The 21,458-nt window shown below is 45.2% G+C and overlaps 1 protein-coding gene across 1 annotated transcript in view; it reads left to right on the top strand.

Annotated features, from left to right (window-relative positions):
- Positions 1-21,458, top strand: part of rims3 (regulating synaptic membrane exocytosis 3) — a 304,991-nt gene that overhangs the window by 97,157 nt on the left and 186,376 nt on the right. Inside the window, exon 3 of the mRNA XM_059954273.1 lies at positions 14,985-15,059. Within this exon, the coding sequence (XP_059810256.1) occupies positions 14,985-15,059 (75 nt within the window). The remainder of the gene's footprint in view (positions 1-14,984; positions 15,060-21,458) is intronic.

Below are 21,458 nucleotides of genomic sequence, written 5' to 3'. Positions count from 1 at the left end.
GTTATCAGATACAACCTTGGGATTCTTTTTCTTGCAGGTATAAGCAATGCCATAGAAGTTATGAAAAACTACACATAAACAAAGACTGTGCAGAAGTCAACAAATTATGCAAATTTAAAGAAATAGTACTAAGAGTACGAGTTGCAGAGTCTTTGAAAGTAGGTTTTGTAATCAGTTTAGAATTGTGAGTGAAGTTATTCATACCAGTTCAGGAGCCTGATAGTTGTAGGGTTATAGCTTTTCTTGAATCTGCACTTGTATGACACTGTTTTTAAAGGCTTCTTGGAACAAAGGTAGGAGCGCTACCATTTTATAGACAATTCCCGGCACTACACAACTTGCCTGCCTCGCTAGAGCCATCCCCTCTTCCTGCAGGTGTGCCTACACGTGCATCCACTCAGGGGGCAAGTCCACTGTGTGATCCCCTGGTTGTAAAGTGAGAAAGGAATAGTTTGTGTTTCCTTCAAAAAATACAGTGAGTAAGGAGTCAATCCTGTGCTTCTCTGGTGTCGTTATAAGGGCAAGGTTTGAAAGATTAAAAGATGAGCTTTATTTGTCACATGTACATCGGATTACAGCGTGAGATGTGTCTGTTGCATCAAATCAATTAAGCGGGAATTGTACTGGCAGCCCGCAAATGTCACTACGCTTCTGACACCAACATAACTTGACCACAACCCACTAACCTTAACTCACATGTCTTTGAAATGTGGGAGGAAACTAGAGCACCCGGAGAAAACCCACACAGTCACGGGGGATTGTACAAACTCCTTACAGACAGCAGGAAATGATCCTCGATCTTATAGTTGTTACATTAACCGATACTCTACTATGCCATCCAAAGTTGCAGCCTAAGCAGTGGGGCTGTGATTACCTGTATAAGTTGGTCTGTTGAACATGACAACAAAATACTGTTAAAGGCACCAGCCTTGTCTATGCACTGGAGAAGGAGTTCCAGCTTTTGAAATAATGTGCCACCTCTTTCTGAAGGGGAAAATTCTTTTGCAAAGCACAGATTCTTTTTACCACGTGGTGGGACAGGTCTGTCTGGTAGGGGAGAAGATCATGGACACGAACCCAAGTATTTTCTGGTTGGGGAGGTTATGTGAAGCTACTTCATGCAAATCTCATCCCTGTTCAAGCAATGCATTTAAAGCACATTTCAGATAATGCAGAGAGACAAGAAAAAAACAAGTGGAGATACAAATAATAGGCAGTCCTCCACCCAAACCAAGCCTCTGCCTCCCAAATCCCTCTCCTTCCAGAGCTGTGATAGTCTGCAGGAGATTTGAGTCAATAACAGATGAAGCAGAATAGAGGGGAGATGGGTTAACAGAAACTCTAACAACATTTACAGATCAGAATAATCTCAAAGGGGCTCTGGAATGGAGCCATTAGGTGAAAACTTTGCAGCAGTAATGGTTTTGTTTTAAAAAGTTCTGTGTCTAGCTTCTGCTTCCTGAATGTATTGGATGAAACTGAATTATTAATAGAAATGAAGGAACTGACTATTCACGTTATGCAGCATTTTGCACACAGGCGCTCAATCCCCATTAAAGTGGAAACAAACTGCAGAAAGTTAAAATCAGACCAAGTTTGTTATTTTGTGCATTAGTCATGGTGTTAGAGAAATTTAACACTGGCAGAATGTTCTCTACGCTACATTGGTACATTGCACTGGGGGAAATGCCAATGTCGCTTACAGCTTCTGTCCCTTCATAATCCCAATTCACTGCATCCATCGCAGTTCGAACAGTGTCCACATTTCCCCAGTAACTTCATTGGTCATTGACCCACCATGATAATGAGCCCCTATAACTCCACCAGGAGCTTCTAAGCAATAAAAGAAATATGGCACAGTGTTAGTTCCTTTGCACCAAAGGTTGTCTTATGACAGATGACACATTTGTGGAGTGAGATGTTCCTGCTACTTTGTTGGTAAACGTGTTACCTCGAGCACCGTTAACAGCCACTGGGAAAATGCAGAAAAATCAGAGCAAGTTAGATCTCAGCCCTCTAGCTAAAGCCTCTCATAATCTTGCAAGTGCAATAGTGACAAGAAAGAGATCCACACTCTTTGGAGTTAAATAGATTAAGGGCACATCTGGCCAGTCTTCCTCAATTAACTCTCCCTAAACCTGAAGGAGTTCACACTTCTACTGTGTCCTGTTCATCTGCCGTGTACTGAAGGGGCCTCGACAGGAAACACTAGTCTGTTTCTCTTTCCACATAAGCTGCCTGAACTTCAGAGTTTCCCAGCATTTTCTGTTTTTATTCCTGATTTCCAGTATCTGCATTTCTTGGTGTGGTTTTCATCAATCATCCTTGTGTTTGTTGACCTGCAGTCGTTCTTATTTATGCAATGCAGAAACTTTAAAATGCTGGTCCTTGTCTACAAAGCTCTCCATGGGCTCTGCCAAACCTTATCTTTAATCTCTCCACCACCATCCCAAAGGCTCCTAAGCATGAGGTTCCTGAGAGTCACTATCGTTCCAGAACAACATGTATCACCTGTAGCTACACCAGCAGGAGAGGCAGAGTTCTCGACAAGAAATAAACTTATGTATCTCCATAACGTGATGGAGTACCCTAAAAGTGTTCTGCTCCAATAATGCCCAAGTTCAGTATCACCCTGACTGAGCAGCCCACTTGATTGACACCTGCCTACCACCAAAATCCAACATGGCCTAAGAATGTGCTATCATGCCCAGAATGCATTGCAACAACTTTTCCAAACCCCATCTTGTCCAGGAATGGGGAGGACAAAGATGCAAAGGGAGCAGACTTGCACTTATCAATTCTTCCTTAAGCTTATGTCTGGGTTGAAGAAGGTAAACTTTACCTGCAACTTCAAAAAAAAACAGGCAGTTTATCAGTGGCCAAATCTCCGAGTAAAAGAAGTTTCCAGGAGACTGAAGAGAGAGAGAAGGCCATGTTGGATTTTGTGTTAGCAAATCATGATTGTAAAGCCCAACAAGGGACAGCGTAGGGAGCCTGTGCTTCATTCAGTACGGACTGCCATGCTGAAATATATTCCACCTATCTGTGATCTCAGAGCATGAGGACAGCTTCATTGTGGCCGAAGACTTTGACAGGTCATGATTGTTCCAGATATTCTCCACGGCTGGAGCTGCAAACACTAAATATTCTTAGTTTGCTGGCTGCTTTTGTACAATGCGGGCTGATGCTATCTATCCTAAGCTGTGAGAGAGGTGCATCAAAACCGAGCACATGACTCCACGAGGATTAGGGGTTCCCCATGGTGCAGGAAGTCACTGCTCTGCCCATATGTTGATTTGAAGAGTATTACAGAGTGAAAGGTATTCTGTTCCATGATACCTTGCTGGTGTCTGACACTTTGTAGATCAGTGTCTGGTATTCATGCCGTGATGTAGTCACAGGATGTGGAACAACAGTGTCCACATGGAGCACATGAGCAAAATGCATGTATCATTTTCTGTGGAGCCACACAAAATGTAATCGAGCAAACCATCACCAGGCTGGGTGATGCTGCCATTTAGGCTGTTCCGTGATCCCCTGCTGTTCCCAGCGGATGGCCTTCCCATTATAAATAAATGAGTTAGGTGCAGAAAGCCATGTAGCTCCCTGGCCTGCTGTGTCACTGAACAGGATCGTGTCTGATCTGACTGGGATCCTCACTTCACATTCACAGTTATCCATGGACACCATTCACATGTTTAGCTATTGAAAATCTATCTATCACTGCATTAAAAGTACTCAGACAGTCTGCTTCCTCTCTGCTTTGAGGATCAAGTGGATCAAATTTTCACCATGCTCTGAGGGAAATCTTTTTGTTGCCTTAACTCATTTTGAAATGGGTAACACCACAATTTGGTACAGTGACTCTCGGTTCTGGTTTGACAGATTACAACAGGGGATAGAAAAGGCGAGTCAAAAGGGCAATGTTATGGTAGTTATGGGAGATTATAACAATTGGGAAAATCAGGTTGGTAATGGACCTCAAGAGAGTGAGTTTGCTTAATGCCTAAGAGATGGCTTTTTGGAGCAGTTTGACGTTGAGCCTACGAGGGGATCAGCTATACTTGATTGGGTGTCATATAATGAACCGGAGGCGACTAGGGAGCTTAAGGTAAAAGAACAGTGATCACAATATGATTGCCTTCAACTTGAAATGTGAGGGAGAAAGTGAAGTCTGATGTAGCAGTATTTCAGTGGAGCAAGGGAAATTACAGTGGTGTGAGAGAGGAGTTGGCCAAAGTAAATTGGAAGGAGCTGCTGGCAGGAATGTCAGCAGAGCAGCCAATGGTGTGCATTTCTGGGAAAAATGAGCAAGTGCAGGACATACGTATTCCAAAAATGAGAAATACTCAAATGGTAAAATAGTACAACCATGGCTGACAAGGGAAGTTAAAGCAAAAGAACGGGTGTACAATAAAGCAAAATTAGTGGGAAGATAGAGGATTGGGAAGTTTTTAAAAACCTACAGAGAGCAACTAAAAATCATTAGAAGGGAAAAAATGAAATATGAAAGCAAGCTAGCAAATAATATCAAAGTGGATAGTAAAAGTTTTTTCAAGTATATTAAAAATAAAAAAGAAATGAGAGTGGATATAGGACTGTTAGAAAATGAGGCATGAGAAATAATACCAGGGAACAAGGAGATGGCTGATGAACTAAGTAAGTACTTTGCGTCTGTCTTCACTGTGGAAGACATCAGTACTGTGCCTGATGTTGTAGTGTGTGAAGGAAGAGAAGTGGCTGCAGTTACTATTATAAGACAGAAGGTGCCAGTGGCTGTGAAAGTGTTAGAGTCAATTGTTAAGGATGAAGTGATGGAGTATTTGGTGACACAGGACAAGATAGTATAAAGTCAGCATGGTTTCCTTCAGGGAAAATCCTGCCTGATGAACCTGTTGGAATCCTTTGAAAAGATACAGGTAGGATAGGTAAAGGGGATGCAGTGGAGTTTGAATATTTGGATTTTCAGAAGGCCTTGACAAGGTGCCACACATGAGGCTGCTTACCAAGTTAAGAGCCCGTGGTACTACACAAAAGTTACTAGGGTGGTTAGGGCATTGGCTAATTGGTAGGAGGCAGCAAATAGGAATAAAAGGATCCTTTTCTAGTTGGCTGCCTGTGACTAATGCTGTTCCACTGGGGTTGGTGTTGGGACCACATCTTTTTATGCTGTGTATAAATGATTTAGAAGATGAAATAGATGGCTTTGTTGCCAAGTTTGCAGATGATATGAAGATTGTTAGAGGGACAAGTAGTGTTGAGGAAATAGGTAGGATGCAGAAAGACTTAGACAGATTAGGAAAATGGGCAAGAGAGTGTCAAATGAAATACAATGTAGGAAAATGCATGATGATGCACTTTGGTAGTAGAAATATGTGTGCAGACTATTTTCTAAATGGGGAGAAAATCCAAAACTCTGAGATGCAGAGGGACTTGGGAGTTCTTGTGTAGAACACCCTATAGGTTAACTTGCAGGTTGAGTTGGTGGTGAGGAAGGCAAATGCCATGTTCGCATTCATTTCAAGAGGTCTAGAATACAAGAGCAAGGATGAGGCTTTATAAGGCACTAGTGAGGCCTCACCTTGAGTATTGTGAACAGTTTGGGCCCCTCATCTTAGAAAAGATGTGCTGCCATTGGAGAGGGTCCAGAGGAGGTTCCCAGATTGAAAGGGTTATCATATGAGGAATGTTTGATGGCTCTGGGACTGTACTCACTGGAATTCAGAAGGGTCCACCTTGTCAAGAACTATTTAGCTCAAGTCTGAAAGATCTAGTCACCTCTCATTCTTCTGAACTCCACAGGACAAGAGCCCAACCTGTCTAACCTTTACTCAGAAGAAAACCTGACCATTCCATACTTTAGTTTGGTAAACATTCTTTGGATTATTCCGATACATAATTAACCTTTACTAAAATAAGGAGACTGAGAGTGTGCACAGTACTATATAGCCAAAGCATAAGCTCAAAATAAGCAATAATTTTCTGGTAATTTCTTGTGTTGCCTGCATAAAAGCCTTTTTGTGAATCAAGCACTCGGTCACTCCATTTCTCAGAGCAATGCAGTCTTTTGCAACATAGATACAGCCCCTGATGAAGAGTCTTGGCCTGAAACAGCAACTGTTTATTCCTCTCCATGGATACTTATTGACTTGCTGGATTTCTCCAGCATTTTGTATGTGTTGCTCATGAATTCCAACATCTGTAGAACCTCTTGTGTTTATCATATAGATGATAAGCCTTTTCATATTTTTCTGCCAAAATATACAATTTCATATCACTCATATTAAATTCCCTTTGCCTAGTCACTATCTATTCCATTTGTAGCTCCCCTTACGTCTTCCAGAAATGTCTGCATCACAACCTACCGACTTTGCTTGGTGAGCAGATTCACTTGTGTGAGCCCCGCTTTCAGCCCCGACTCTGCAATCGCCAAGCTGCTGAAGTCCTAGGACTGAGCTTGTGAAGAGCCAGCCTCTTCTCCGGCCCAGCTCTCTGCAAGTTGTATCACGATTCGGCACAGCCTCAGTTGCACACAGACTGGCAATTCACCTTCTTCCATTGCCGTACTTCATGAGTATTGCCATCAGCCAGAAATAGAGCCTAATGTAGAAAGTCCAAGCCAATGAAAACATAGACCAGCCAGTAGTACTGCTGTCTCTCAGCTCCAGAGACCCAGGTTCAATTCTGATCACCAGCACCATGTCTGTGGAGTTTGCGCATGTCTCCTTGACCGGCTGGGGTTCCTCCCATATCTCACAAAATGTGCGGGGTAGGAGGTTAATTGGCCATTCTTGTGGGAGCTGAATGGTAAGATTTGGGGCGGGGGAGGTAGTTGAATGGGAAGAGTAAATCAGGGTACGATGTGTGAGAATGGGTGTTCGAGTCTTGGCATGGACTCAATGAGTCGACAGGCCTGTGTCTGCCCTGGTGACCCTTTGGGACCATGCCAGACTGTGTATTCCCTTGGTGGCTACATCCTGTGTGTCCTTGTGCATGCTGGTGATGTGGGGGTGGGGGGGGGGGGAGCATGGCAGTTGAAATGATGCCACGCAGGGCACTGCTGTGTCGAAGGCTGTTCTTTGGACAACAGCATCTCACGAGGGATGGACTTCAGTCAAGGTGGGGCTGGATGGCAGAGTCCTCACTACCCTGGACTCTCCAGAACCATCTCAACAAATCTCGAGGATGACTACTGGAACTCTGCTACACTCTGCAGACCCCTGTCCCCTTATCCCACAGCTAGAGTCTGCATCATGGACCTAGTTCAAGCCCGGCTTCTGCCCATGCCAGAACCTGTATCAGTGGAACCTGCAGCAGAAGGAAGCGATTCAGCTCACTGTGTTTGTGCAAGAAATAGCTACCCTCTATTCTAGCTCCTGGCCACAAGTCTAATTGGGTGCACCGTATCCTGCCATACAGCATGGAAACAGGCCATTTGGCCCATTGTGCCTATGCTAACCCACCTGCACTAATCACATTATGAGCACTTGGTCCATTGCCTTCCACATCCTGGCAAATTAAAAGCTTGGCTTGATACTAGGTATCGTCATGAGAATCTCTGCTTCCTTCAGGCAGTGTGTTCCAGATTCCAGTCACTCTCTTTGTGTGAAAACCTTTTACAGATCCACTCTAAACCATCTGCCCCTTTCCATAAACCTTTGCCCTCATGTTTTAAACAGCTCTTTTTATGTGCGAATCCAAGTCCTTTACACTATAATGGCTCCTCCAGGAGTCCAGCTGTAAGTTCTGGACCCCAGCTTAACCCACTGGTTGAAAACAGGCTCAACGGTTCTCAATGGTCCGCCAGAAAAAGCGGGATCTCCCAGTGGCCACACGTCCATTCCACGTCCCATTCCCATTCTGATATGGCTATCCATGGCCTCCTCTACTGTCAAAATGAATCCAAACTCAGGTTGGAGGAACAACACCTTATATACCGGCTGGGTAGCCTCCAACCTGATGGCATGAACATTGACTTCTCTAACTTCTGTTAATGCCCCTCCTCCCCTTCTTACCCCATCCCTGACATATTTAGTTGTTTACCTGTTCTCCATGTCCCTCTGGTGCTCTCCCCACCCTCCTTTCTTTCTCCCTAGGCCTCCTGTCCCATGATCCTTTCCCTTCTCCAGCTCTGTATCACTTTCGCCAATCACCTTTCCAGCTCTTAGCTTCATCCCACCCCCTCCGGTCTTCTCCTATCATTTCGCATTTCCCCCTCCCCCCACTACTTTCAAATCTCTTACTATCTTTCCTTTTGGTTAGTCCTGACGAAGGGTCTCAGCCCGAAACGTCGACAGCGCTTCTCCCTATAGATGCTGCCTGGCCTGCTGTGTTCCACCAGCATTTTGTGTGTGTTGTTGTTTGAATTTCCAGCATCTGCAGATTTCCTCGTGTTTGCTCAACGGTTCTCTACTCCTTTAACCTTTGCCTCCCAGTTATTGATCACACTAATTAGTGAACCCTCTAGAGATGCAATCCAATCCACAGTGCTGGGGGGGTGGAATTGCTGCTTATTGAATCAAGGCTATTTTGTGTTTGATAAGCTTGGCTTTCCACAGCACCATGTAACATGAATAGAAATAGACCAAAGCACCACTGGCCAGCTGAGGGACAGAGAGTGGGTTTGAGAGGCTCTGTCACAGTCATGGCCATGCACTATGTAGTGGTTCCACACTGATACCTGTGGTGGGGTGAATGAATGCGGGACTGGAACTGGATAGAGAGTTTAGTGACAGGGTGTCCTGGTGACAGCCTTTCCCTCAATGTCAGCAAAGCAAAAGAACTGGTCATTAATTTCAGGAAGGTGGACAGTGCACTTGCTCCTGCCTACTTTAATGGCCTTGACTTGAGAGCTTCAGGTTCCCAGCTGTGAAGATCAGCAATAGCATATCCTGGTCCAGCAATGTTGATGTCACAGCCGAGAAAGCTCACCAATGCCTCTTCTTTCTCAGGAGGCGAATGGAATCCAGCATGTCCCCTGTCGACCCTTACCAATTTTTATTGATGTTCCATGAAAAGCATTGTGTCTGAACCTATAACATAGAACATAGAAATCTACAGCACATTACAGGCTCTTCGGCCCACAATGTAACCTACTCTAGAAACTGCCCAGAATTTCCTTACCACATAGCACTCTATTTTTCTAAGCTCCATGTACCTAACTAAGAGTCTCTTAAAAGACCCAAATGTGTCTGCCTCTACCACTGTCGCTGGCAGTGCATTCCACACACCCACCACCCTCTGTATGAAAAACTTACCTACATCCAACCACCTTGAAACAATGCCCCCTCGTGTTAGCTATTTCAGCCCTGGGGAAAAAGCCTCTGGCTATCTACACGATCAATGCCTTCCTTCATCTTGTACACCTCTATCAGTCACCTCTCATCCTCTGTCACTCCAAGGAGAAAAGGCCAAATTCACTCAACCTATTCTCATAAGGCATGCTCTCCAATCCAGGCAACATTCTTGTAAATCCTGTCTGCACCCTTTCTATGGTTTCCACATCTTTCTTGTTGTGAGGTGACCAGAACTGAGCACAGTACTCCAAGTGGGGTCTGACCAGGGTCCTATATAGCTGCAACATTACCTCCTGGCTCTTGAACTTAATCTCATGGTTGATGAATGCCAACACACCAGACGCCTTCTTAACAACACTGTCAACCTGCACAGCAGCTTTAACTTATCTGCTACCAACATGAGTAGCTTTAGTGATGCTTACTTATCACCTTCCTGGTTGTCTCCACCTTCAGCTTCCCTTCCCCCTGCCCGGCTCCATTTGCTTCCCTGCTGCTCATTGTATCATCAGAGAGTCCTCCCATGGACTGGTTCCTGTACAGGTGGGTCCATCTGCCTTTCTGTTTTTAATTTACTTCCATCTATCGCCCACCTGCCTCCGCCTCCCAACCCCACCTTCCCCTACCTGGCTCCATCTGCCTGTCACCCTGCACACCTCCTCCATCCACCAACCAATGACACTGGCTTCATTTGTCCCATGTACAAAAGATGAAGTGAGATGTGTCGCTTTGCACCAACAACCAACACGGTCTGAGGGCTGTGCTGAGGCAGCCTGCAAATGTTACCATGCCTCTCATGCCCGCCGCTCACCAACCCTATGGCCTTTGGAATGTGGGAGGAAACTGGAGCACCTGGAGGGAGCCCATGGAGTTACAGGGAGAGTGCCTCAGCGGGAATCAAACCCCAATCGGTGATCACTGATGCTGTCAAGCGATTGTTCTAACCATTACGCTACCATGCCGGCCAGCTCTTGCCCCTGTCTCACCACTATACCGGCTGTCTCCCTCCACTTTCAGTCCTAATGCAAGGCGTAGACAGTTCCCACAGGAGCAGCTTGACCCGCTGAGTTCCTCCAACAGATTGTTTGTGGTCAGATATGTGTGACATTCTGTGGGAATTATTTCACACTTGCTTGAGGTTTGTTCCCGACCTGCTACACCCTGCAGCATCTGAGGGACCTCCCAACACAATGTGTTACTGCACAGACGGGTGCATTTACTTTGACTTTGGTGAGGATCTGCTGGTTTCTGGGTCACTGGAAACAGGGCAACTTTGTGCACTTCTCACCTGTGCCTCTGAGATCTCCTGTTATGAAACTTTGCAGCAACAGGAAAGGTGGTAATTTCTTTTTGGACCAGAATGGGTGCCATGTTTCCAAACTAAGGAAGCCCGTACCATCAAACACAACCACTGTTCCTGCACTGCCGAGAGGCCTGGGCCATGGGCACAAGACTTAATTTCTTGGATCCTCACACACATCGCCACAGATAGATGGGATTGTAAAGAGAGCCTTTGGCGTATTGGCCTTCATGAATCAGACTATTGAGATCAAGAATTGTGATGTTAAGCTGCATTTGTATGCGATGCGGGCGAGGTGTATTGTGCGCAGTTGTGATCACCTACCTACAGGAAAGACATCGATAAGATTGAAAGAGTTCAGAGACATTTTACAGAGATGTTGCCAGGACGTGAGGACATGAGTTATGGGGAAGGGTTGAATAGGTTAGGACTTTATTCCCTGGAGCATAGCAGAATGAGGGAAGATTTGATAGGACTATATAAAATAGAGAGGGGTGCAGATAGGGTAAATGCAAGCAGGCTTTTTTCCACTGAGGCTGGGTGAGATGAGAACTGGAGGTCAAAGGTGAAATATTTAAGGGGAATATGAGGGAGAACTTCTTGACTCAGAGGGTGGTGAGACTGTGGAATGAATTGCCAGTAGAATTGGTGGATGCACGGCTGATTTCAATAGCTATAGAGGGTATGGAGGGCTATGGTCCCAGTGCAAGTCAATGTGACTTGGTAGAATAATAGTTCAGCATGGACTACATGGGCTGAAGGGCCTGTTCCTGAGCTGTAGTATCCTATGACTATGATATTTTCCAACCACAGTTGCTGGGTGAAGGTACAATGAGAACTATGGAGGTGCCACCTTTATAGTTAGAAACGCTATAGGGATCCTGACAATGAGTTTGCTAGGGTTAGCCCACCGCATTGACCATGAAGCCCCCATTTACCCTAACCACGTCATATGTTCTGCCCCCACATCCCTGGATCCTAGCACTCAACTGCACACTAGGCGATAATCTGCAGGTGCCAGATAATGCACCAACATGCACGTCTGTGGGATCTGGGAGGAAAACAGAAGACCCAGAGGAAAACCGAGAGCAGTCACCGAGAGGATGTGCAAACTACACAAAGTCAGCACTGGGGGTCAGGTTTACAGCTGGGCTGCTGGGGCCGCGATGCTGCTTCAGTTCATCGTTCAAAGTTGTGTTACCATCTACCACCATGAGATTCACCTTCTTGCAGAAAGCTCTATGCTACTCCAAGTTCAGCCTTCAAAGTATGTATATGTTACCATTTTCTTGCAGACACTTACAATTTAAAAAATAAATACCATAGAATTTACCAAAAGCTATACATAAACCTGGGTTTATGGGTTTATATACCTGGGTTTCAGCACCTAAGTTACAGAGAAAGGTTGCACAAGTTAGGCCTTTATTCTTTGGAGCCTAGAAGGTTGAGGGGGGGACTTGATAGGGGTATTTAAAATTATGAGGGGGATAGATAGAGTTGATGTGGATAGGCTTTTCCATTGAGAGTACAAGAGATTCAAACAAGAGGACATGAGTTGAGAGGGGGCAAAAGTTTAGGGGGTAACACGAGGGGGAATTTCTTTACTCAGAGAGTGATAGCTGTGTGGAACGAGCTTCCAGTAGAAGTGGTAGAGGCAGGTTCATTATTGTCATTTAAAATAAAATTGGGTAGGTATATGGACAGGAAAAGAATGGAGGGTTATGGGCTGAGTGCAGGTCGGTGGGACTAGGTGAGAGTAAGCGTTCGGCACGGACTAGAAGGGCCGAGATGGCCTGTTTCCGTGCTGTAATTGTTATATGGTTATATAAATGAACAAAGACGGACAAAAAAACATCTGCAAAGGAAGGTACTGTGGAAATAAAAATAATACTGTGAACATAGAACGTAAGACATGCCATGTTACTGCACAGTACGGGCTATGTCATAACAATTGCTGTTTTACAGCAGCAATACAATGCAGGCTGTGGAAATCACTGCAAGTTACCGAGCAGGCGTGGGGGCACCGTGGTTATTATAATGCTGTTGCCTCACGGAGACACCCACTTTGCTGTTCTGCGATGTGCTGGGGCACTCTGGTACAGGCTGCTCCTGCACACCTTTCACTTCCCTGCCCTTGTCCGCAACCCAGAGGTGCACGGTGGTCGGACTTACTCTTTGGCAATGAAGGAACCCCCCAGTGGAAGTCTTGTTATGCAGGGATCTTTCCCTGTGCATTGAGGACCTGGGGTGGAAGGTGATGCATGGAGCAGTGCCGTGAGTCTACCGGCACGCATGGGGTGTGAGAGGTTGTAGTCCCTGTCTGAGTACCTGAAAGGGCTCCTCACCAGATTTGGGCTGCAATTCAACCCCGCTCTCCTGACCTACTGTCCACCAGTATGGAGGGGTTGGGGCGTTTAGAAGGTGGGTTTGCTCCTGATCAAGGTAGCCTTTCACGGCGTCCAGGCAGCGGGCATTTGAGGGTTTTGCCCAAGTCGACTGCCTGCCCCTTTTCTGGGTTATGTCTGTGCCTGGGTGTCCTTGGAGAAGGAGCACAGTAGGCACAGTTGGGGAGTTCTGAGGTGGTAGTCCATGCGGAGGATTGAATGTTTTGTAGATAACAGTGACATATTTTGATTGGAAATTGTAAATAGTTTTGTGAACCCCTGATTATTGTGTGTATTTTTGTTAGTGAATAAACTTACGTATGTTTGTAAAGAAAAACAGCGCTGTGACCTGGCTTCGACTCAGTAGCTGCCTGTAAGAAGTTTGCACATTCTCCCTGTATCCACATGTCTTTCCTCCAGGTGCTCTGGTTTCCTGCCACATTCTTGAGACGCAGGGGTTAATTGGTCACATGGGTGTAATTGGGTGTCCCAGGTTCATCTAGCTGTAAAGGCCAGTTACCATGTTGTACCTCTAAATAAATAAAAGTAATAATAAATAAATAGACAGTGCCAATCTTCCTCTTGTTACACTCCAGCCCAAAATGTCAACCATCCTATTTCCCTACACAGATGCTGCCTGACCTGCTAAGCTCCTCCAGTGTTTTGGTTGTTGCCCCAGATTCCAGCATCTACAGTCCTGTGTGGCTCCTTCCTCGTATAAATAACTTTTCAGCTCATTGTTTTTAATTCATTGTCCACAGTATATAATAGTTTGCATTTCTCATTGTTTGCTTTGTGGGTATTGTTGGTAAGCCCTCATTAATTGCCCTGTAAACACTGAGAAAGAGTGATGAATTATTGCAGCCCTTTTGCTGGAGATAGTATTAGGCTGGGAAGTATTAGGGTAGTATTAAGTTGGGAGTGTTAGGGTAGTATTAGGCTGAGGAGTGTTAGTGTAGTACTATGTTTGGGAGTATTGGGGTAGTATTAGGCTGGGAGTATTAGGGCAGTATTTGGCTGGGAATGAAGGTAGTAACAGGCTGGAATTATTAGGGTAGTATTGGACTTGGAAGTATTAGGGTAATATTACGCTTGGGAGTATTAGTGTAGTATTAGGCTGGGGAGTATTAAGGTAGTATTAGGCTGGGGAGTGTTAGGGTAGTATTAGGCTGGGGAGTGTTAGGGTAGTATTAAGTTGGGAGTGTTAGGGTAGTATTAGGCTGAGGAGTGTTAGTGTAGTACTAAGTTTGGGAGTATTGGGGTAATATTAGGCTGGGAGTATTAGGGCAGTATTAGGCTGGGAGTATTGGGGTAGTATTAGACTAGGAATGAAGGTAGTAACAGGCTGGAATTATTAGGGTAGTATTGGGCTTGGAAGTATTAGGGTAATATTAGGCTTAGGAGTATTAGTGTAGTATTAGGCTGGGGAGTATTAAGGTAGTATTAGGCTGGGGAGTGTTAGGGCAGTATTAGGCTGGGGAGTGTTAGGGTAGTATTAAGTTGGGAGTGTTAGGGTAGTATTAGGCTGGGGAGTGTTAGCATAGTACTAAGTTTGGGAGTATTAAGGTAATATTAGGCTGGGGGTATTAGGTTAGTATTAGATGTTGTGCTGACCTTAAGGCCTACTCTAAGATCAATCTAACTGTTCCCTCTATATAGCCCGCCATTTTTCTATCATCCATATGCCTACCTAAGAGTTTCTTAAATGTCCTTAATGCATCTGTTTCAACTACCACCCCTAGCAGGGCATTCCTCACACCCATCACTCTCTGTTTAAAGAACTTACCACTGACAAGTCAGAACACCCCCCCCCCAAACTTCCTCCAATCATCTTAAAATTATGCTCACTTTTATTAACTATTTCCACCCTGGGCAAGGCTCTGGCTGTCCTCTTAGTCGAGGGAATCTTCAATCCAGCAGAGCAGAGTACAACCACTGGCTAATCTCTTCTTTCCCCGGCGTGTCTCTGGATCCAGTGTAACAGGCTGTCTCTTGGTTTTCTTTCAGCTCCTAAGAATATCTCAGCTGTTCTGTGCCAAGGGATTGTAGGACACTGGCTGGCGCCCATGATTTCTTCACGTGGTAAGTTCCCCCCATGAGCTGCTCTGGGGTCCAAGGAGTGAAGTGTTTACAGGGAATGCTGACGCCGAGTCTGGTGGTTCATTCCCTCTATTTGTTGTATTGACTAACGCAAAGTAGCACCATCCAAAAATAAAAACAGCATAGTCCAACCAGCAAGTCCCAGCTCTGGAAATGAGCAAATTAATTCTGCAATTTTAATAACAGATTTGACACCCACTTTCCTTTATTTGTGTTTTACAATACTGTGTTCAGTCAATACAGCAACCAAATCTGTCCAGCACAAGGTCGCAACAACACCCTTTTCCCATGGTAGGGTATCAAAATCATGGGCTTAGGTCAAGGTGAGAGCAAGAAGCTTTAAGGGGAAAGTTCTTTGCAGAGAGATTAGTTGTTTTCTGGAAAGCACTGCCAGAGAGAGTGATGGAACCAGAGACAATTTCTGCATGTAAGAGCCATTTAGAGGGGCACTTACAGTCAAAGCGTAGAACAAGGGTTCCCAATCTGGGGACAATGGACCACTTGCTTAATGGTATTGGTCCATGCCATAAGAAAGGTTGGGAACCCACGGTATAGAGAGAGATGGATGGATTAGTGCAGATGTACACAAAAGCTCAACGCTGATGCAGTAAGACCCTATTTGTGCCATATAAATCTCTATGACTCTGCGACCTCTGCCTTCACAGTTGCTGCCTGATACTCTGAGTTCCTCCAGCAGCTCTTTGTTCTATGCCTCAATGGCAGTTGGGTAATCTGGTTTAGTGATGATAATTGACGAATAACAGGGTCATGTGTCCTGAATGTCCTCCTGGGAGAGTAGAAGAGGCCTCAGTTCATGATCCGAGAAAGACACTCGGAGACGTCACTAACTCAGCACCGGGTTTTGCATGAACCTCTCCTGAACGCTCCAACTCATCAATCCAGGAAGTTCTGATTCAATGGCACCTACAGAGTGCCAACTGTGTTTAAAAGTTATTGACACTGGAACTACTGGCCCACCTTAATGCAGCTCAATGAGACATCTCTATTTTGTTGTCTAAATACCAGGTGATTGTCTAGAAATTGGAGTGCACTTGTTTGTGTTGCATTAAGATAGAGTCTTTTCCACTTGGATCACCATCCCAAAATTCACAAAAGGCAAGTGTAAAATGGCGTTTGTTGACTTGTATCCTAAACCATGGATTGAAAAAGGAGGAATGCAGTTCCTACTGGGATTTCCTTACAGTGCAGCAGTCTGCTTGTAAAGGAAAACTCCACGTGCAGACAGTCATCTGGAACACACACTAATGCCACACAAGGGAGAGAGGGGCATGAAGAGTGCCTAACTTAGACCGTATACACAAGAGCAGACTAGCCCATTCGGCCCATCAAGTCTGCTCCACCATTCCACCGTGGTTGATTGATTTTCTCTCTCAATCCCACCCTTTCCCCGTAATCTTTGACACTCTCACTAATCAAGAACCTATGGAACTCTGCTTTAACTGTACCTGATGACTTGGTCTTCACATTTGCTTTTATCAATGAATTCCACAGATTTACCACCCTCTGGCTAAATTCCTCCTCACCTCTTGTTCTTGAGGGACGTCTGAGGCTGTGATCTCTGATCCTAGACTCTCCCAATTTTGGAAGCATCCTCTGCACATCCAATCTACCTGGACTTTTCAATATTCAGTGGAAAATAACTTCACAGGAGGTGCCATGCCCCGGGACTGTCTTTGTTGCCCAGGTTACGGTTAGTGAGCTGGGGCCATGCTCTGTTGGCACCGAAGCATAGTGACCCTTGCAGGCTGCTCCCAGCTCACCGTTGGACTGTGACAGGTTTCACTGTATGTTTCAATGTACATAAGAACACACGAAATAGGAGCAGGAGTCGGCCATCTGGCCCGTCGAGCCTGCTCCGCCGTTCATTAAGATCGTGGCTGATCTGGCCATGGACTCATCTCCATCAACCTGCCTTTTCCCCATAACCCTTAATTTCCCTACTGTGCAAAAATCTATCCTACTTTGTCTTAGCTATATTTACTGAGGTAGCCTCCCTTGCTTCATTGGGCAGAGAATTCCACTCTCTGTGAAAAGCAGTTCCTCTTCATCTCTATCCTAAATCTACTCCCCTGAATCTTGAGGCTGTGTCCTCTAGTTCTAGTCTTATCTACCAGTAGAAGCAACTTTCCTGCCTCTATCTATCCCTTTCATAATTTTATACATTTCTATATGATCTCCTCTCATTCTTCTGAATTCTAGCGAGTACAGTCCCAGGTGATTCAATCTCTCCTCATAGTCTAACCCCCTCATCTCTGGAATCAATCTGGTGAACTTCCTCTGCACTGCCTCCAAAGTCAGTATATCTTTCCTCAAGTAAGGAGACCAGAACTGCATGCAGTACTCCAAGTGTAGCCTTATCAGTACCTCCATGCTCTTAAATTTAATCCCTCTAGCAATGAAGGCCAACATCCCATTTGTCTTCTTGATAGCCTGCTGCAAACCAACCTTTTGTGATTCATACACAAGCACTCCCGAGTCCCTCTGCTCAACAACATGCTGCAAATTTTTGCTATTTAAATAATAATCTGATCTTCCATTTTTCCTTCCAAAGTGGATGAACTCACATGAACCAACATTGTACTCCATCAGCCAGACCCTCGCCCACTTACTTAACCTATCTATATCTCTCTGTAGACTCTCCATATCTTCTGCACAATTTGCTTTTCTACTTAACTTAGTGCCAAAAATAGTTAAGAAAGAAATCAGGAGGGCTAAAAGGAGACATGAGGTAGCTTTGGCAGTCAAGGTGAAGGACAATCCAAAGAGCTTCTACAGGTATATTAAGAGCAAAAGGATAGTAAGGGATAAAATTGGTCCTCTTGAAGATCAGAGTGGTCGGCTATGTATAGAACCAAAAGAAATGGGGGAGATCTTAAATGGTTTTTTTGCAACTGTATTTACTGAGGAAACTGGCATGGAGTCAATGAAAATACGGCAAACAAGTAGTGCGGTCATGGAACCTATACAGATTGAAGAGGAGGAGGTGCTTGCTATCTTGAGGCAAATCAGAGTAGATAAATCCCCAGGACCTGACAGGGTATTCCCTCGGACCTTGAAGGAGACTAGTGTTGAAATTGCAGGGGCGCTGGCAGATATATTTAAAATGTTGGTATCTATGGGTGAGGTGCCGGAGGATTGGAGGATAGCTCATGTTGTTCGGTTGTTTAAAAAAGACTCTAAATGTAATCTGGGAAATTATAGGCTGGTAAGGTGTACAAGGATGTTGCCAGGACTTGAGAAACTGAGTTCCAGAGAAAAGTTGAATAAGTTAGGACTTTATTCCCTGGAGTGTAGAAGAATGAGGGGAGATTTGATAGAGGTATATAAAATTATGATGGGTATAGAAAGAGTGAATGCAAGCAGGCATTTTTCCACTAGGCTAGGGAAGAAAAAAAACAGAAGATATGGGAGTTCTTCTTAAATGTTAGCTTCAAGCATTTTCCCAACATCAAATGTTAAACTAACTGGCCTATAGTTACCTGCCTTTTACCTATGTTCTTTCTTGAACAGTGGCATGCCATTCACTGTTTTCCAATCTGCCAGGACCTATCCAGAGTCCAGAGAATCAAAGCCTCGACTATAACTTCTGCCATTTCTTCCAGTGCCCTGGGATGCATTCCATCAGGACCAGGGGACTTGTCTATCTTCAGGCCCACATGGTTGCTCAGCTCTACCTTTTTAGTGATAGCAATTGTATCCATGACATCTCTCTTCAGCATGTTAGATGTGTCCTCCACCCTGAAGACTGACACAAATTAGTCATTCAAAGCCTTGGCCATTTCCTCATTACTTAATATCAGTACCCCTTTTTGTTCTCCAAGGGACCTACATTCACTTCACCCACCCTTTTCTGCTTTATATAATTATAAAAGCTTTTACTATCCATTTTTATATTTTGTATTAGTTTATTTTCATTATCTAGCTTCCCTTTCATTATTGCTCACTTAGTGGCTCTTTGCTGCTTTTTAAAGTTTTCCCAATCTTTCAGTTTTCCCACTACTCTTGGCAACTTTGTACACACACACTTTTAGTTTGACACCTTCTTTTATTTCCTTAGTTGTCCAAGACTGGCTCTCCCCACCCTTACTGTCCTTGCTTTTAAGTGGAATATAGTTCTGTTGAGCACCGTGAAAAATCTCTTTGAAAGTTTTTCACTGTTCATCAACAGTGTATGTCCCGCCATACACCCTGTGTTCCCAGTCTACAGGAACCAAATTCTCCCTCGTCCCATTGTAGTCTCCATTGTTTAGGCATAAAACACTGGTTTTAGATTGAACTATTGCACCCTCCATTTTTCAGAGCAATCCAATCATCTCCTTGTTTTACCTATGTCATTGGTACCCAAATGGACCATGACAACTGGATCTTCCCCCTCCCCCTGCAAGTTCCTCAGCAGGTCAGATAAGATGTCCCAAACCCGGGCACCAGGGAGGCAACACAGCCTTATCCTTGCGACAGAGAACTCTGTCTATTCTCCTGGCTATACTACCCACCATTACCACCACATTTCTCTTCTTTCCCCCTTTTTGAATGGTTTCCGGAACTACAGTGCCACAGTTGGATTATCCTTCCCACAGCCCCACTCTCATCCACACAGGGAGCAAGAATCTCAGACTGTTGGACAAGCTCAAGGGCTGAGGCTGCTCCAGCACTCTCTCTTGGGTCACACTACCACCTCACTCACAGTCACACCCTCTTGTCCCTGACCACAATTTGAGGCAGCTACTCTAATGGGAAAATATGGCAAAATAAAGCCGATCCTTAATTCACCTTAAGTTGGCACAGGAGTAGGCTAATCTGTTCCGACACAGTCTTTATTGCCCTTCATTCCCTCATACCCCTGTCTTGCCCTCTCCCAGCCCTCCATTGTGTGCAGGGCTCTGCTCAGGTTGTAAATGATGCTGAGTCGACTCCCAGAGCGCAAATTCAGCACATCACTTCACCCCATGCAAGGGACAAACTCACCTCCCACTCGCAGACAGCTCTCTCACTCGCCTGCATAAGCAACTCTTTCAGATAGCCCCGGTGACAGTGTGAAACCTGCCCATCGTGGGCAAGAGATCCAGGTGGCCACCACGGACATTCATGTAAAATCAAAAGCCAGGCTTGTCCACAGAGAGGACTCTGCCAAGTGGTGCCAGAACCCCAGACCCGCCTCCACGGCTGTCAGACAAGAAAGATAAGGATTGTAAAGACAAATGTCAGGATCTGGTTTGTGTGCAATCTGATTCTGCTCTGTTCCAAGTAACATTGAGGACTCTAGGAGCCTGGGACAGATATCACATTTCATTGAGCAGAGATAAACATTGTACAACCTGCCACTCCTCTCCTGGAGCCGTTGATGATACCAGGCTTGTTAACGTACTCAAACAAATGTGCCTGACCGTCACTGGTAGATGTTTTGTAGTGGGTCACAGGAGTGACACAGTAGCGTGGCAGGGACAGCCACTGCCCCAAAGCTGCAGCAACCTGAGTTTGATCCCGATCTCCTGTGCTGTCTGCACATTCTCCCTGTGGCTTGGCTTTCTCCCAGGCACTCCGGCGACCTCCCAACCTCAAAGTAGGTGGGCGGCCGATCTGTGGACTGAAGGACGTGTTTCCATGTCGTAATTTCCCTGTGACAAAATGGAACAATTCGGCTCGAGCCATGAAAGCTCCAGGGTTAGGTGGAGTCTCCTCTCATTGAGTCCATGGGAGGAACCTCTGCGAGAGGCTGAGAAATGTGAGCCAAGTGTCACGAGTAAATGAAATCAGAGTTGGTTGTGCTCAGGAACCACCCAGTGGATAGGGTGCTATAGGATTAAGAGCAACAAGGTGATCAGAGGGTAGATCGAGTGGATAGCCTGAGACTTTTTCCCAGAGTGGAATTGGCTAATATGTGGGGCATAATTTTAAAGTGATTAGAGGAAAGTGTAGGGGAAGTACCAGTGGTGAGTTTTTTTTACAAAATGAATGTTGAGGCGTTGAGGCCAAGGGTGGTGGTAAAGGCAGATACATTAGGGGCATTTAAGAAAGATAGGCACATGGATGAAAGAGAAGTGGAGGGTTATGTAGGAGGGGTTAAAGTGGTTAAATTGGTTACATAGAATACTACAGCACATTACAGACCCTTTGGCCCCTAATGTTGTGCCGACCCTTAAACCCTGCCTCCCATATAACCCCCCACCTTTAATTCCTCCATATACCTGTCTAGTAGTCTCTTAAACTTCACTAGTGTATCTGCCTCCACCACTGACTCAGGCAGCTCATTCCACACACCAACCACTCTCTGAGTGAAAAACCTTCCTCTAATATCCCCCTTGAACTTCCCTCCCCTTACCTTAAAGCCATGTCCTCTTGTATTGGGCAGTGGTGCCCTGG

Source organism: Hypanus sabinus, chromosome 30 (genome assembly GCF_030144855.1).
Source record: "Hypanus sabinus isolate sHypSab1 chromosome 30, sHypSab1.hap1, whole genome shotgun sequence".
In the NCBI taxonomy this organism is placed as follows: domain Eukaryota; kingdom Metazoa; phylum Chordata; class Chondrichthyes; order Myliobatiformes; family Dasyatidae; genus Hypanus; species Hypanus sabinus.
This window is presented reverse-complemented; position numbering and strand designations above follow the sequence as displayed.